Source organism: Rhinolophus ferrumequinum, chromosome 16, assembly GCF_004115265.2.
Source record: "Rhinolophus ferrumequinum isolate MPI-CBG mRhiFer1 chromosome 16, mRhiFer1_v1.p, whole genome shotgun sequence".
In the NCBI taxonomy this organism is placed as follows: Eukaryota; Metazoa; Chordata; class Mammalia; order Chiroptera; family Rhinolophidae; genus Rhinolophus; species Rhinolophus ferrumequinum.
This window is the reverse complement of record NC_046299.1, coordinates 46,668,508-46,684,204: the sequence shown is the minus strand read 5'-3', so window position 1 is coordinate 46,684,204 and position 15,697 is coordinate 46,668,508. Positions and strand designations below refer to the sequence as shown.

The window sequence follows — 15,697 nt, the reverse complement described above, 5'->3', positions numbered from 1 at the left end:
TTTAGTGTGCTTCACTGTTGTTGGTTTTTTTTTTTTTTTTTTTTACAAATTGAAGGCAAGACCCTTTAACAGAAAGATTATGACTTGCTTTATTGCAATATTCACTTTATTTCAGTAGTCTGGAACTGAACCCACAATACATTCGAGGTATGCCTGTATTTGGACATAAGCAACGTTTTATTTATAATTCCTGAATGGCACATCATGAATAAATCAAGAATGTTACCAATTTTTCAAGAAGTGACAGTACCTACTACAAGAAATATAATCACAAACCAATTTGTACTAATAAGTGAATTTTTTAATTCCAGTTGGCAGATATCCCTGTTACAATCTGCACATATCCATTTGTATTTGACGCCCAAGCAAAAACTACTCTGTTACAAACAGATGCAGTTTTACAGATGCAGGTAAATTATTGTATAATACCAATGTGATTTAAGAGTGATTTTTCTGGATTGTTTCTGTTATGTTTTTAAAAAGTAAATTTGAAACTTGCTTATAATCAATAACCTTTGGGGACATTTTGTACTTGTGTGATTGTTTTTTGCAAAGTAACTTTGGTACCTAGAAATAGCACTGTTGCATGTGAATTCTTATGAGGGCTACTTATATATATTTAAATGAAAATAGAATAATTTAGCCTTGAATCATTTTATATCTAAAAAATGATATAAGCCTCTTTCCTTACAGAAATATGTAATCTTTATAAACATTACTAATTTACTTGATAAAATGTTGGTTTGTTTCAAATCTTGCTTCATTATGTATTCCCTCTTTATATACTTGGTGAAAAGATGGAAATGACTAGAGGTGAAATGATGTTAAAGTAGGAGGCATTTGGTCACTTGTTAAGAGGATTATGAAATTTCCTTGAAAGTTTTAGTAAAAAAACAAAGTATTAGGTTGGTGCAAAAGTAATTGCGGTTTTTGCAGTTATTTTTAACCTTTTAAACCGCAATTACTTTTTGTTTTTTAATTTTATTGGGGAACAGTGTGTTTCCCCAGGGCCCATCAGCTCCAAGTTGTTGTCCTTCGATCTTAGTTGCAGGGGGCACAGCCCATCGTCCCATGCGGTAATTGGCAACCTTGTTGAGAACTCTTGCTCTAACCAATTGAGCCTTCCGTCCGCCCCTAAACCGCAATTACTTTTGCACCAACCGAATATTTTCCTGAGGTTGGTTGTCTCCTCCTTCTCCCTCTTCTTTCTCTCCACACTCCCTATGTTTTATGTTAAACATTATTTCATTTATAATGAGGATTTTTAAAACTACTTTACATTATGACTTTGAAGGACTAAGTAGGTTTATCATTTTAACCTATAAACATAAAAGTTTATGAGTTTCTTTCTGTGGTGCAGAATAACTGTAGAAACTGAGGACTAAGAAAAGGATGGAGAAGAGACCTTTGGCACTCAGAAATTGCTTTAAAAAATCATCCCCTGCCCCATGTTGATAACTGTTTTCATTCTTTTAAAATAAATGCGTTTGGTATTCTAAATCCCTCCAGATATTTAAATAATAGATACTAGTGGGAATTTTAGAGATGTATTTATTTCCATTTTTATCAACAGAAGAAGTAAATACTTTTGTAAGGTTCTATATTAACAGCAGCTAGTAAACCAGTTTTTTGGTAGCCTTTGTTAAAAGAGTAAATTAATCACTTGGTGCATTTAATATAGGATATTCCATTTTAGAACAAGAACTCAGGGAAAACCATAGGAAAAGAACAAATGATAAAAGCCCAGTGCTTGCTTTGTGAGCACGTAATGGTGATTACTCTTCTAAATGAATTTCTATAATACCAGGCTGTTCCTTATTCTCTGTAGTGCTTTATTTTAATGCTGTTTTCTTTCTTTCCTCTCCATCCGAGTTATTTTTTGAGAAACAGTTTGTCAGTATTCCAATTTATCAGCATTATATAGTTTCATGCTTACTTAGCTTCATGGTATGTTTAGTTACACATTAATATAAAAAATGCAAAAGGATACTCTATGCTTAAAATACAGCTTATACTGTATTTATACTGTACTAGATACAGTGATAGATGCTATATGAATTTAGTAGTATAGGAATTATTATAGAGATTATAGGATATCTAATTAATAGATAGAGGTTGGCTTATTTAGTCACAGTAGCTTCTTTGTTGCATTGCTATTAAAATTTTCATCTTTTGTTTTCTAGATGGCTATTGACCAGGCCCACAGACAGAATGTCTCCTCTCTTTTTCTCCCAGTGATTGAGTCTGTGAATCCCTGTTTAATTCTAGTGGTTCGTAGAGAAAACATTGTAGGAGATACAATGGAAGTCCTTAGGAAAACAAAGAATGTAGACTACAAAAAACCGCTCAAGGTAATTTGACATTTTCTGTTGTAGAATTGGGACTTTTATTTTTAAAAAAATATTTAAAGTTTTCCTGTTTGTATTTAGTGTACTTTGAAAATTAACAAAATCATATTTTTACAAAAATTTAAACTATCAGTTGCTGAACATTGATTCATAATGAATAACGTTATAGGTTCTTCATTTCTTTATGTTCAGTGTTTGCATTATGCTATTTTAGGTTATTTTTGTTGGAGAAGATGCTGTTGATGCAGGAGGAGTACGTAAAGAATTTTTCTTGCTCATCATGAGGGAATTACTGGACCCTAAATATGGCATGTTTAGGTATTATGAAGATTCCAGGCTCATTTGGTTTTCTGATAAGGTAAAAAGCCCAACCATCTAAATTACTTATATGTATATACCTATGTATGTATACCTATATGTATCAAGTTTATTCAGTAAATCAGAGTTGTTACTGAATTCCTAACATATTTGATTCAGAACTCTGTTTTATTTCACTTTGAAAAAAAATCATTTTATTTATTTATTTTTACTTTTTAAAAATTAGTTTTAGGTGTACAAAGCAATATAATAGTTAAACATTTACCCCCCTCACAGTGATAACCTTCCCAATCTGTTACCCCTCTGACATCGTATATAGCTGTTACTGTACCACTGACTATATTTCCTATGCTGTACTCCACATCCCCTGACTATATATATATTTAATTATAGTTGACATTCGATATTACTCAGCTTCACCTTCAGGTGTACAGTACAGTGGTCAGGCATCTACACAGTCCATGAAGTGAAAAGTCATTAACTTTAGACTGAGTCATAAAAACACATTGATGCTTAGCACACATTTCAAATTAGCAAATTAAAGTAAGGAATGGTCAGCCTGAAAATGATGTTGACCATCGCTTCTGCTAATTTAGATTTGAGGATTGTAATACTTACCAGATTAACTTTTCATCTAGGAAAAATTAGTTTATTATTATGGGTTATTGATTTTTCTACCTTTAACACTTTGGGCAAACTACAGTCCATGAGCTAAATTCTTCCTAGCACATGTTTTTGTAAACAAAATCATGCCCACTAATTTACTGATTGTCCATGGCTGCTTTCTAGCTACAACTGGTAGAGGCAGAGTTAAGACAGAGACCCTATGGCCAACAAAGCCTAAAATATTTGCCATTTGTCCCTTTATAGAAAATGTTTGCTGATCCCTGATATAGAGAGTATAAGTGTAATGAATGGTTCAGTTTGTAGAAATCTTGAGTTGAAAGAAATTTGAATAGAATATTTACTATGGGTTCTAAAAACTTGAATGTATTATTTATTCATTCTTCCAGGAGGCTGGCTCTATTTTTGTGATATTAGCAGTCATTGATGATTGGTGCCTAGACTTGTTAATTTATTAGGGGTTGCAAAATGGTACTACTCTAGTCCCCCGCCCCAACTCTCCCATTTTATTAGCTTGGATACTTCTACAAACTTCTCCTTATCGACTATTTAGTTCCCTAGTAGTACAGTTTATAGGGGGAAAGATCTTCTCTTTTTAGATTTTCCAAAAAAATGAATGTGTTCAATAGCATACTCCAGTGGTGACAGTTGTTTTTTGGTGTGGTTTATGGATTTAAACATATTTGATGTTTTTCAGTCCATTGCAGTTACTATCTTTATTGATGCTCATATTATCCCATCTTTGTCGAGGCAGAGCTGTTCAAGTTGGTACCTAAGTCCTTTGACAAAAACCTCAATATTCTTTGGTAGCTTCTTAGCTGCCTACTATACTTGGTATGATAAAATGTCCTAGACTTATATATTTACTGGCTAACAATACCAACCAACATTTCTACCAATATTATGATAACTGAAAATAGTTAAAAAAAAACACAAAAAACTGTTGTGTAGTTTTTTTTGTCCTGTGGGTATACCCCAGAAGAGATACACGAGATACACAGTCAAATAACAGTATTTTGATTTATCACTTGAAATTGTTATGCTCTGTATTGTTACACCAGCAGGAGGATACACATTTTGGTTTTGGTTTTTAGGGATTGCTTGTTTAAATTTAACTTAGTTTTATGATTATATAAAGCATTTATGTAGTTCCAAAGTCAAGTCTGCAAAATAAGATAGCTAAAAGAAGTCTAGCTTCTGTCTCTACACTCTCCGCCTTATTTTCTCCCTCTTCCTGTAATTGATTGTTTTAAAAGAAATACTGTGTTTATTATTTAAAAAATAAATATAAGTACATAGATAGCAGTATATATACTAATGTCAGTTTCTTGGTTTTGACCATGGTTATTTAAGCTGTTATTATTGGGGAAAACTGTGTGAAGGGTATATTCCCTCTGTATTATTTGTGCAATTTCTTATGAGTCTTAAAGTATTTTAAAATAAGTTTTGGAAATAAAGAAATGGTGTATTATACATATTTTTTCTCCATCAAGAAAGGGTATTTTATTTTACATGTGAAATTGAAGTATGTTCACATGTTGTGATTAATTATTCAAAGTAGGAAATCAGTACACAGAAGGGAATATCAACTGCAGGAGCAAGATCCTAAAGTTGTGAAGAATGAATGGAGTTTAGTATACTAGTGGAGGATTGACTGTAATTAGACACATAGATCCATATGATCCATATTATGATATCCATAATATCAGGAGGGAAAGCCAATTATATATGTAAGTACAAATCTCTTGATAGATTTGAGGATGGGAGGTTGTGAAAATTCTCTTAGAATTATTTTTACTTTGCAGTGAAATAAGATGGCAAGGTCATTAGAGGGTTATGATAGGAGGAATGGTGTTGGAGGTTTGAAGAGAAAGGAGAGGTGGTGAAATAATCACTTTGGGGAGTGGGAAAATAAGTTGACCATGTAAATAAATATTGGAATAGACTGGCAGCATTAGAGGCCCATTTGGAACTTATTATGTTCATGAATTTAAAATGAGAGCAGTCAACCTGATTGTGTTTTTAGTAACATTTCGCTGCTCGGTAGAGATAAGGATGAGGCAGACAGTTGAATTTAACCAGGTTGGGGTTGAAAAAGAAGGAAGGAAGGAAGTGATTCTCTTGTTGGATCATGGAATTTAAGCTTCGTGAGGAGAAAAGTGTGAGGAGTTGGTTGTGAGGTGAAAGAGAATTAAAAAAAAAAAAATGGTGGCATCAATGGATTGTAGCTCCTCGTGGAGTTTAGTTGTAATGTGAGTCAGAGTATTAGGAAGAATGAGTTACAAAGTAAAAAATGGTGGTCAGATAGGGAGTACTTGAGATTTGGAGGGTTGCAGTTGATTGTAAAATGTAACCATAGGAATGGGTGTTTGAGATGTAATGGAGGACAAGATTGTTGGAAATAAGCAAGTCAATGAACTGAGAGGTTAGGGTGTTGGATATCTTTTTTTGCCTGGATATTAAAATCATCAGAATCCATGGCAAGAGTAGTGGTAGAAAAGAAAACCTAAGATTAGTGCCGAAATCTGTGAATGAGGAAACTGTGGAAGATCTTTAGATGACTGCACAAGGAACAGTAGCAGGGGATGTGGTCAGTTAGGCATGTGTTTCAGAGGAGCTGGAAGTTTTAGGAAGGCAAATGGAAGGAGGTCTAGCCAGGAATGAAGAGCCAGAAAACCTACCTCTAGACCTAATCATATGAGTGGTTGGAAGAGAAAACAGACATTTATGAGAGCTTCAGGGGAAATAGTGTTCTCAAGAGAAAGCCTTGTTCTTTTAGAAAAAGAGGATGGAAAATTAGAAGACATTTTGGATTGGGCAACTTTGGATTGTGAGTGCCATAGCAAACAGTGGAAGGATTTGGTGGAGCAAGGACAGTTGTAGGGTTGTGTCAGATTTTAGGGCCTATACAGTGCCACATGGAGGCAGGATTAGGGATAACGTGAGTTTTGAAGCTTCCTATGTTGATAAACAGGCATGTAGGACATGGCGGAATAATCCTGATGGCCTCTAAGGTAGGTAGACAATCTGCTCGAATTATGGTCTCCTTCTTGTTACTGGTCTCTTAGGGCAGTTTGCAGTGGTGTGGCAGAATTTGAAAGGGTAGGTGCCGTTTTTCCCCGAAAATAAGACCTAGCTGGATCATCAGCTCTAATGCGTCTTTTGGAGCAAAAATTAATATAAGACCTGGTCTTATATAATGTAATATAATACAATATAATATAAATACTGGGTCTTATATAATATGATATAAGAACGGGTATAATATAATGTAATATAATATAATACCGGGTGTTATATTAATTTTTGCTCCAAAAGACACATTAGAGCTGATGGTCCGGCTAGGTCTTATTTTTGGGGAAATACGGTATACTTTTTTTGGCATTCCTTGTATTGAAAAACATGAGATCATTCTGATACCTCTAATTCTATACAGACCCCACAGAGCTTACTCTAGCTTTCTCCCTTTCCATTTTATGCGACCTAAATCACCAGTGAGAAACTTCAGTCATCATCTTCAAGGTATTTACTCAGTACACCCTGTAGGTAGCCAGTCTTGTGACTGCACTGCCCCAAAGCTCAGCCCCAGACATATGGACCACCTCCTCAGAGAAGGAGAGGCAGAGGGCTGATGTTCTTTCTTATTTTAATTTTTTTAATGAGGAAAAATTCACCACTTTAGGAATTTTAAAAGGTACAATTTAGCAGTATTTGGTACATTCACAGTGTTGTGCATCCATCACCACTGTCTAGTTCCAGAACATTTTCCTCACCTCAAAAGGAAACTGATACACAGTAAGCAGTTACTCACCATTTCCTTCTCCCTCCAGCCCCTGACAATCACTAACTGCTCTGCTATCTGTGGATTTGTCAGTTCTTAATATTTGTTGTAATTGGAATCAAACAATAACATAGCCTTTTGTATCTGCCATTTTTCACTTAGCATAATGTTTCCAAGGTTCATCCACGTTGTACCATGTATCTGTTCATTCCTTTTTACAGCTGAATAATACTCCATTGTATGGCTACACCACATTTTGTTTATCCGTTTATCTATTTCATGGATGTTTGGGTTGTTTACTTCTTTTGGTAGGATATTGTGAATGCTGCTGCTATGAACACTCATGTACAAGTTTTTGTTTATATACTGTTTGCAGTTATTTTGGTTATATACCAAGGAGTAGAATTGCTGGCTCATGTGATAATTCTGTTTGACTTTTGAGGAATCACCAAACTTTTCCACAATGGCTGTACCGTTTTACATTTCATTCAGCAATATATGAGGATTTCAATTTCTCCACATTCCTCACCAACGTTTGCTGTTTCCCTTTTTTTTATTACTGTGTTTTTTAAACATATATTTTATTTATGTATTTATTTCTTACTATAGTGGGTGTGAAGTACTATCTCGTTGTGGTTTTGATTTGCATTTCACTAATGACCAATGATGTCTGGTCATCTGTTTAAATTCTTCCTTAGCAAAATGTCTTTTTAATTTGTCCTTTTGTTGTTGAGTCACAAAAGTTTTAAATTTTAGTGATGTCTTAGTTGTCTATTTTTTCTTTTGTTGCTTGCGCTTTTGGTATCATAACTAAGAAACCATTGACAAATTTAAGGTCTTGAAGATTTACCCCTGGGGTTTCTTCTAACAGTTTTATAGTTTTAGTTGTAATATTTAGGACTTTCCTTTATTTTGAGGTAATTTTTGTCTATGGTGAGAGATAAGAGTTCAACTTGATTCTTTGCAATGTGAATATCTGGTTGTTCCACTATTGTTTGTTGGAAGAGACTGTTCTTTCACCCAGTGAATAGTCTTGGCACCCTGGTCGAAAATTAATTATTGTTATGGGTTTATTTCTGAACGCTCAGTTTTATTTCGGTGATGAATATATGTCTAGACTTTTGTCAGTACCACACCGTCTTGTTTACTGTGTTTGTAGTAGGTTTTGAAATGGGAATGTGTGGATCTTCCCACTTTGTTCTTCTCATTCAATATTGTTTTGACTATTAAGGGTCTCTTGCAATTCTGTATGAATTTTTCGTTAGCTTTTTCATTTCTGCGAAAAAGGCCATTGAGTTTCTGATAGAGAATGTGTTGAATCTGTAGATCATTTTTGGGGAAGTATTGCCCTCTTAACAATATTGTCTTCCAGTCTATGAACATGAGATGTCTTTCCATTTATTTAGGTTTTTAATTTTTTTCAGCAATATTTTGTAGTTTTCAGTGTACAGATTTTGCATCTCCTTGGTTAAATTTATGTCTAAGTAGTTTGAACTTTTTGATTCTATCATATATGCAGGTTTATTACTTTTACTTTTGGTTTGTTCATTGCTAGTATATAGAAATACAACTGATTTTTGTTGATCTTGTAGCATGCAACTTGGCTGAATTCATTTATTAGCTCTTAATAGTTTTTTGTAGATTCCTTAGGATTTTCAGTATATAAGATCATGTCATCTACAAATTTAATAGATTTAATTTTGCTTTTTTCTTTCCCATTTGGATACCTTTATTTCTTTTTCTTACCTAATTGCCCTAGAACTTCCAGTGCACTATTGAATACAAGTGATACACATGTGAATACATGTGTCCTTCTTGTTCCTGATCTGAGCGGGATGTTAACTGGGTCTTTCACTTTTATCATGTTAAAGAAGTTTCCTTCTATGCCTAGTCTGTTGAGTATATTATCAAAGACTATTGAATTTTATCACATGCTTTTTCTGCATCAATTGAGATGATCATGTAGTTTCCTTCCTTCATTCCATTCATGTGATGTATTACATTGGTTGAACCACCTTGCATTCCTGGGATAAAGTCAACTTGGTCATGGTGAGTAATTCTTTTAATATGTTGCTGGATTCAGTTTCCTAGTATTCTGTTGATCATTTTTCCATCTTTATTTAGAAGGGATACTTGTCTATATTTTTCCTTTTCGTGTGTGTGATGTCTTTGGCTTTGGTATCATGGTATGCTGACCTCATAGAATGGGTTAGAAACTCCCCTCCTCTTCCATTTCTTGGAAGAGTTTTAGAAAAATTAGTGTTAATTCTCCTTTAAATGTTTGGTAGAATCTGTCCCTAGGCTTTTCTTTGTTGGAAGGTTTTTTGTTTTTGTTTTTTTTTTACATAAGTTCAAGCTTTTTTTTTTCTTTGTTGGAAGGTTTTTTGATGAGTGATTCAATCTCTTTTCTTACAATAGGTCTTAAGATTTTTCTAGTTTTTTTAGTAGCAGTTTGGTAGTTTGTTTCTAGAGATTTATTTCATTTAGATTATCTATTTTGTTGACATACAATTTTTCATAGTATTGTGTTACCCTTTTTATTTATGTGAGTTCAATAGTAATGTCTCCACTTCAAATTTGATTTTAATAAAGTGAGTCTCCTTCATTTCTCTCCTTGGCCATTCTAGCTAAAGGTTTGTCAATTTTGTTGATCTTTTAAAAGAATCAGCTTTTGCTTTTGTTGCTTCTTTGCATTGTAATTCTGTTCTCTGTTTCATTTATCTCCACTTTAATATTTATTACAATTGTCCCTCAGTATCCAAGGAAGATTGGTTCCAGGATGCTGTGTGGGTGCCAAAGTATACAGATGCTCAAGTCCCTTATGTAAAGTGGTGTAGACCAGTACATACAGTTGGCCCTCTGCCTCCAGAGATTCCCAAAATACTGTTTTTGATCTGTAGTTAGTTAGTTTTATATTTTCCGATTTCCCTTGTGATTATCCTCTTTGACCCATTTGTTGTTTGAGTATGTTGTTTAATTTTCACATCTTTGTGAATTTTCCATATTTTCCTTCTGTTTTTGATTTCTAGTTTTATTGTAGTCTTAGGTTTTTTGTGTGATTTTAGTCCTTACAAATTTTTTTTTTAATTTATTGGTGACAATTGTTAGTAAAATTACATAGATTTCAGGTGTACAATTCTGTATTACATCATCTATAAATCCCATTGTGTGTTCACCACCCAGAGTCAGTTCTCCTTCCATCACCATATATTTGATCCCTTTTACCCTCATCTCCCACCCCCCTCCACCCTTACCCTCTGGTAACCATAAACTATTGTCTGTGTCTATGAGTTTTTATTTCTCATTAGTTTGTCTTGTTCTTTTGTTGTTTTTGGTTTATATACCACATATCAGTGAAATCATATGGTTCTCCGCTTTTCCTGTCTGACTTATTTCGCTTAGCATTATACTCTCAAGATCCATCCATGTTGTCACAAATGTTCCTATATCATCTTTTCTTACCACTGAATAATATTCCATTGTGTATATATACCACAACTTCTTTATCCATTCATCTATCGAAGGACATTTTGGTTGTTTCCATGTCTTGGCCACCGTAAACAAAGCTGCAATGAACATTGGAGCACACATGTCTTTATGTATAGATGTTTTCAGATTTTTTGGGTAGATACCCAGGAGAGGGATTGCTGGGTCATATGGTAATTCTATTCGTAATTTTTTGAGGAACCTCCACACTGCCTTCCATAACGGCTGCACCAGTCTGCATTCCCACCAACAGTGTATGAGGGTTCCTTTTTCTCCACAGCCTCTCCAACACTTGTTACTATTTGTATTGTTGATGATAGCCATTCTGACTGGGGTGAGGTGATATCTCATTGTGGTTTTTATTTGCATTTCTCTGATGATTAGTGATGTTGAGCATTTTTTCATATGTCTATTTGCCATTTGTATGTCCTCTTTGGAGAAATGTCTCTTCAGGTCCTCTGCCCATTTTTCAATTGGGTTCTTTGTTTTGTTGTTGTTGAGTTTCATGAGTTCCTTGTATATTTTGGATATTAGCCCCTTATTGGAGGCACTGTTTGCAAACATCTTCTCCCATTCAGTTGTTTGCCTCTTTATTTTGTCGATGGTTTCTTTTGCTGTTCAGAAGCTTTTAAGTTTCATATAGTCCCATTCATTTATTTTAGCTTTTACTTCCCTTGCCTTTTGAGTCAAATTCATAAAATGCTCTTTGAACCCAATATCCATAAGTTTAGTACCTATGTTTTCTTCTATGTAGTTTATTGTGTCAGGTCTTATGCTTAAGTCTTTGATCCATTTTGAATTAATTTTGGTACATGTTGACAGATAGCAGTCCAGTTTCATTCTTTTGCACGTGGCTGTCCAGTTCTCCCAGCACCATTTATTGAAGAGGCTGTCTTTCCTCCATTGTATGTTTTTTGCTTCTTTGTCAAAAATTATCTGTCCATATTTATGTGGTTTTATTTCTGGGTTCTCAATTCTATTCCATTGGTCTATGTGTCTGTTTTTCTGCCAATACCATGCTGTTTTGATTATTGTAGCCCTGTAGTACAAGCTAAAGTCAGAGAGTGCAATACCTCCAGTATTGTTCTTTTTTCGTAAGATTGCGTTAGCTATTCGGGGTCTTTTGTGGTTACAAACAAATCTGATGGTTTTTTGTTCTATTTCTTTAAAAAACGCCATTGGGATTTTGATGGGGATTGCATGAAATCTATATATTGCTTTGTGTAATATGGCCATTTTAACTATGTTGATTCTTCCAATCCATGAGCATGGAATGTCTTTCCATTTCTTTGTGTCTTCAATTTCTTTTAAAAATATCTTATAGTTTTCAGCATATAGGTCTTTCACATCCTTGGTTAAGTTTATTCCTAGGTATTTTATTCTTTTTGCTGCAATTGCAAAATGAATTGTTTTTTGTATTTCTTTTTCTGAGATTTCATTGTTAGTATATAGGAATGCAATGGACTTTTGTACGTTGATTTTGTAGCCAGCAACTTTACTGTATTTGTTGATTGTTTCTAATAGCTTTTTGGTAGAGTCTTTAGGGTTTTCTATATATAGCATCATGTCATCAGCAAAGAGTGACAATTTAACTTCTTCATTCCCAATGTGGATGCCTTTTATTTCTTTCTCTTGCCTGATTGCTCTGGCAAGGACTTCCAATACTATGTTGAAAAGCAGAGGTGATAGGGCACAGTCCTGTCGTGTTCCTGAACGTAGAGCAAAGGGCTTCAGTTTTTCACCATTAATTATGAGATTAGCTGAGGGTTTGTCATATATGGCCTTTATTATGTTAAGGTATTTTCCTTCTATACCTATTTTATTAAGTGTTTTAATCATAAATGGATGTTGTATCTTGTCAAATTTTTTTTTTGCATCAATTGATATAATCATATGATTTTTGTCCTTTATTTTGTTTATGTGATGTATCACATTGATGGGTTTGCGGATGTTGAACCATCCTTGTGCCCCGGGGATGAACCCCACTTAGTCGTGATGAATAATCTTTTTAATGCATTGTTGTGTTTGATTTGCTAGAATTTTATTTAGGATTTTTGCATCTGTATTCATCAGAGATGTTGGTCTGTAGTTTTCTTTTTTTGTGTTGTTCTTACCAAGTTTTGGTATTAGGGTAATGTTGGCCTCATAAAATGAGTTAGGGAGTACTGTCTCTTCTTCAATTTTTTGGAAGAGTTTGAGCAGGATTGGTAGTAGATCCTCTTTGAAGGTTTGGTAGAATTCACTAGTGAAGCCATCTGGTCCATGACTTTTGCTTTTGGGAAGGTTTTGGATGACTGATTCAATTTCGTTACTGGTGATCAGTCGTTTAGATTTTCCAGTTCTTCTTGGTTCAGCCTAGGAAGGCTATATGTTTCTAAGAACTTGTCCATTTCTTCTAGATTATTGAATTTTGTGGCATATGGTCCTTCATAGTATTCTTGGATGATCCTTTGTATTTCTGTGGTGTCCGTGATAACTTCCCCTTTGTCATTTCTGATTTTGTTAATTAGTGTCTTATCTCTTTTTATCTTAGTGAGTCTAGCCAAGGGTTTGTCAATTTTGTTAATCTTTTCAAAGAATCATCTCTTTGTCTCATTAATTTTTTCTGTTGTCTCTTTGTTCTCTATTTCATTTAGTTCTGCTCTGATTTTTGTTATTTCCTTTCTTCTGCTGACCTTGGGTTTCATTTGTTCTTTTTCTAATTCTTTAAGGTGTAACATGAGGTTATTTATGGATTTTTCTTGTTTCTTGAGATAGACCTGTAATGACACAAATTTTCCTCTTAAAACTGTTTTCGCTGCATCCCAAAAATTTTGCTAGGATGTATTTTCATTGTAATTTGTTTCTATGTATCTTTTGATCTCTCCTCTAATTTCTTCTTTGACCCGGTCGTTCTTTAAAAGTATGTTGTTTAATCTCCATGTATTTGTGTTTTTTCCTGCTTTCTTTTTGCAGTTGATATCCAATTTCAAAGCCTTGCGATCAGAGAATATCCTTGGTATGATTGCAATCTTCTTAAATTTGCTGAGGCTGATTTTATGTCCCAATATATGGTCTATCCTTGAGAATGTTCCAGGTACACTAGAAAAGAACGTATAGTCTGATGTTTTAGGATTTAGTGCTCTATATATGTCAATTATGTCCATTTCATCTACTGTGTCATTTATGGCTGCTATTTCGTTATTTATTTTCTGTTTGGATGATCTATCCATAGCTGTCAATGATGTATTTAAGTCCCCTAGTATAATTGCGTTTTGGTCAATTTCTCCCTTTAGTTCTTTTAGTAGTTGCTTGGTATATTTCGGTGCTCCCTGATTGGGGGCATAAATATTGTTGACTGTTATGTCTTCTTGTTGTATAGTCCCCTTTACCATTATGAAGTGTCCATCTTTGTCTCTTGTTACCTTTTTCACCCTGAGGTCTGTTTCATCTGATATTAGGATGGGTACACCTGATTTTCTCTAGATACCATTTGCTTGGAGTGTCAATTTCCACCCTTTCACTTTGAGTCTATGCTTGTCCTTGTAGCTGAGATGTGTCTCTTAGAGACAGCATATGGTTGGGTTTAGTTTTTTGATCCAATCTGCTACTCTGTGCCTTTTTATTGGTGAGTTCAGTCCATTTACATTTAGGGTGATTATTGATATGTGAGGATTTCCTGTCATTCTATCTTTAGTTTTCTGGTAAGGCTGTGTGTCTCCGTTGTTTTTTTGCCTTTTTGTTGTTGTCTATTATTTCTGAGTGGTGGTATTCTATGATGTTTCCCTCTGTTTCTTTTATTACAGTATATATTTCAGTTCTGGATTTTTTTGAGTGGTTACCCTTAAGTTTATGTAAAAGAAAGTTTGATATTTAGAGTATTCCATTTTCTTCAGCACACTTACGTTCTCCATTCCCATATTACTGTTCAGGCCTTTACTCTCTCCCTTTTTATGTTTTGGTTGCCACAAATTGTCCCTGTTGATGGTGGTCGAATAGCCTCCTTTAGTATTTCTTGTAGTGCAGGTCGTGTATTAGAAAATTCCCTCAGCTTCTGTATGTCTGGAAAGGTCTTTATTCCTTCTTCATATCTAAGGGATATCTTTGCTGGATATATTATTCTTGCCTCATAATTTCTCTCTTTCAATAGTTTGAGAATTTGGTTCCACTCCCTCCTGGCTTGTAGAGTTTCTGCTGAAAAATCTGATGATAATCTAATGGGCTTTCCTTTTAGGTTACCATCTTCTCTTCCCAGGCTGCCTTGAGGATTCTTTCTTTGTCGTGGATTTTAGACAGCTTCAGTACAATGTGCCTTGGAGAGGGCCTGTTGGGATTGAGGTAATTAGATGTTCTGTTTGCTTCTTGGATTCGAGGATCCAGTTCTTTGCACAGGTTTAGGAAGTTCTCATCGACTGTTTGTTTGAATATACTCTCTGTTCCCTTCTCTCTTTCTTCTCCTTCTGGTATGCCATTATTCTTATATTGCTCTTTCTGATGGAGTCAGAAAGTTCTTAAAGAGTTCTTCCATTTCTTTTAAGTCTCAAGTCTCTTTCTTCTTCCATCTGTGTAATTTCCAGGTTTCCATCTTCTATGTCACTGATTCTTTCCTCCATCAGGTCAACTCTACTACCTAAGCTGGCTATTTCATTCTTAATTTCTTCTATTGAGTTCTTAATCTCTAGAAATTCTATTTGGTTCTTTTTTGAAATTTGAATCTCTTTCGTAAAATGCTCATGTTGTTCTTTGATTGTGTTTCTGAGTTCATTGAACTGCCTTTCTGTGTTTTCTTGCATCTTGTTGAATTTTTTCAGAACTGCAGTCTTGAATTCTCTGTCATTTAAGTCACATATTTCCATATCTTTAAGTTCCTTTTTTAGAGACTTTTCACTTGCTTTCTGAGCTGTCTTGTTGCTTTGGTTATTCATGGCAATTATTGATGTATTATTTCTCTTCCTAGACATCTACAGGAGTGGCTTCTGCAACAAGTTGATAGGAAGAGGTCTTTCTTTTGTTTTCCAGTACTTGTTAGTCGAATGTTGTATTTTCTCTCTGACTGCAGCCTTTTTTTCTCTCTCACATGGTAGTGCTATGTTTTCTCTGCACTATTCCAGCTTCTAACACAATGGGGGGATTCCCTGTGAGATGGGCTTCTCCTTTGTTA

General features: G+C 34.5%; 1 protein-coding gene across 5 annotated transcripts in view; it reads left to right on the top strand.

Annotated features, from left to right (window-relative positions):
• HERC4 (HECT and RLD domain containing E3 ubiquitin protein ligase 4) overlaps window positions 1-15,697 on the top strand; it is a 117,264-nt gene that overhangs the window by 82,623 nt on the left and 18,944 nt on the right. For all 5 annotated transcript variants that reach the window (XM_033130630.1, XM_033130631.1, XM_033130628.1 and 2 more), the window contains 3 exons: window positions 312-410; window positions 2,184-2,351; window positions 2,563-2,706. In XM_033130630.1, coding sequence (XP_032986521.1) covers window positions 312-410; window positions 2,184-2,351; window positions 2,563-2,706 — 411 coding nt within the window. The remainder of the gene's footprint in view (window positions 1-311; window positions 411-2,183; window positions 2,352-2,562; window positions 2,707-15,697) is intronic.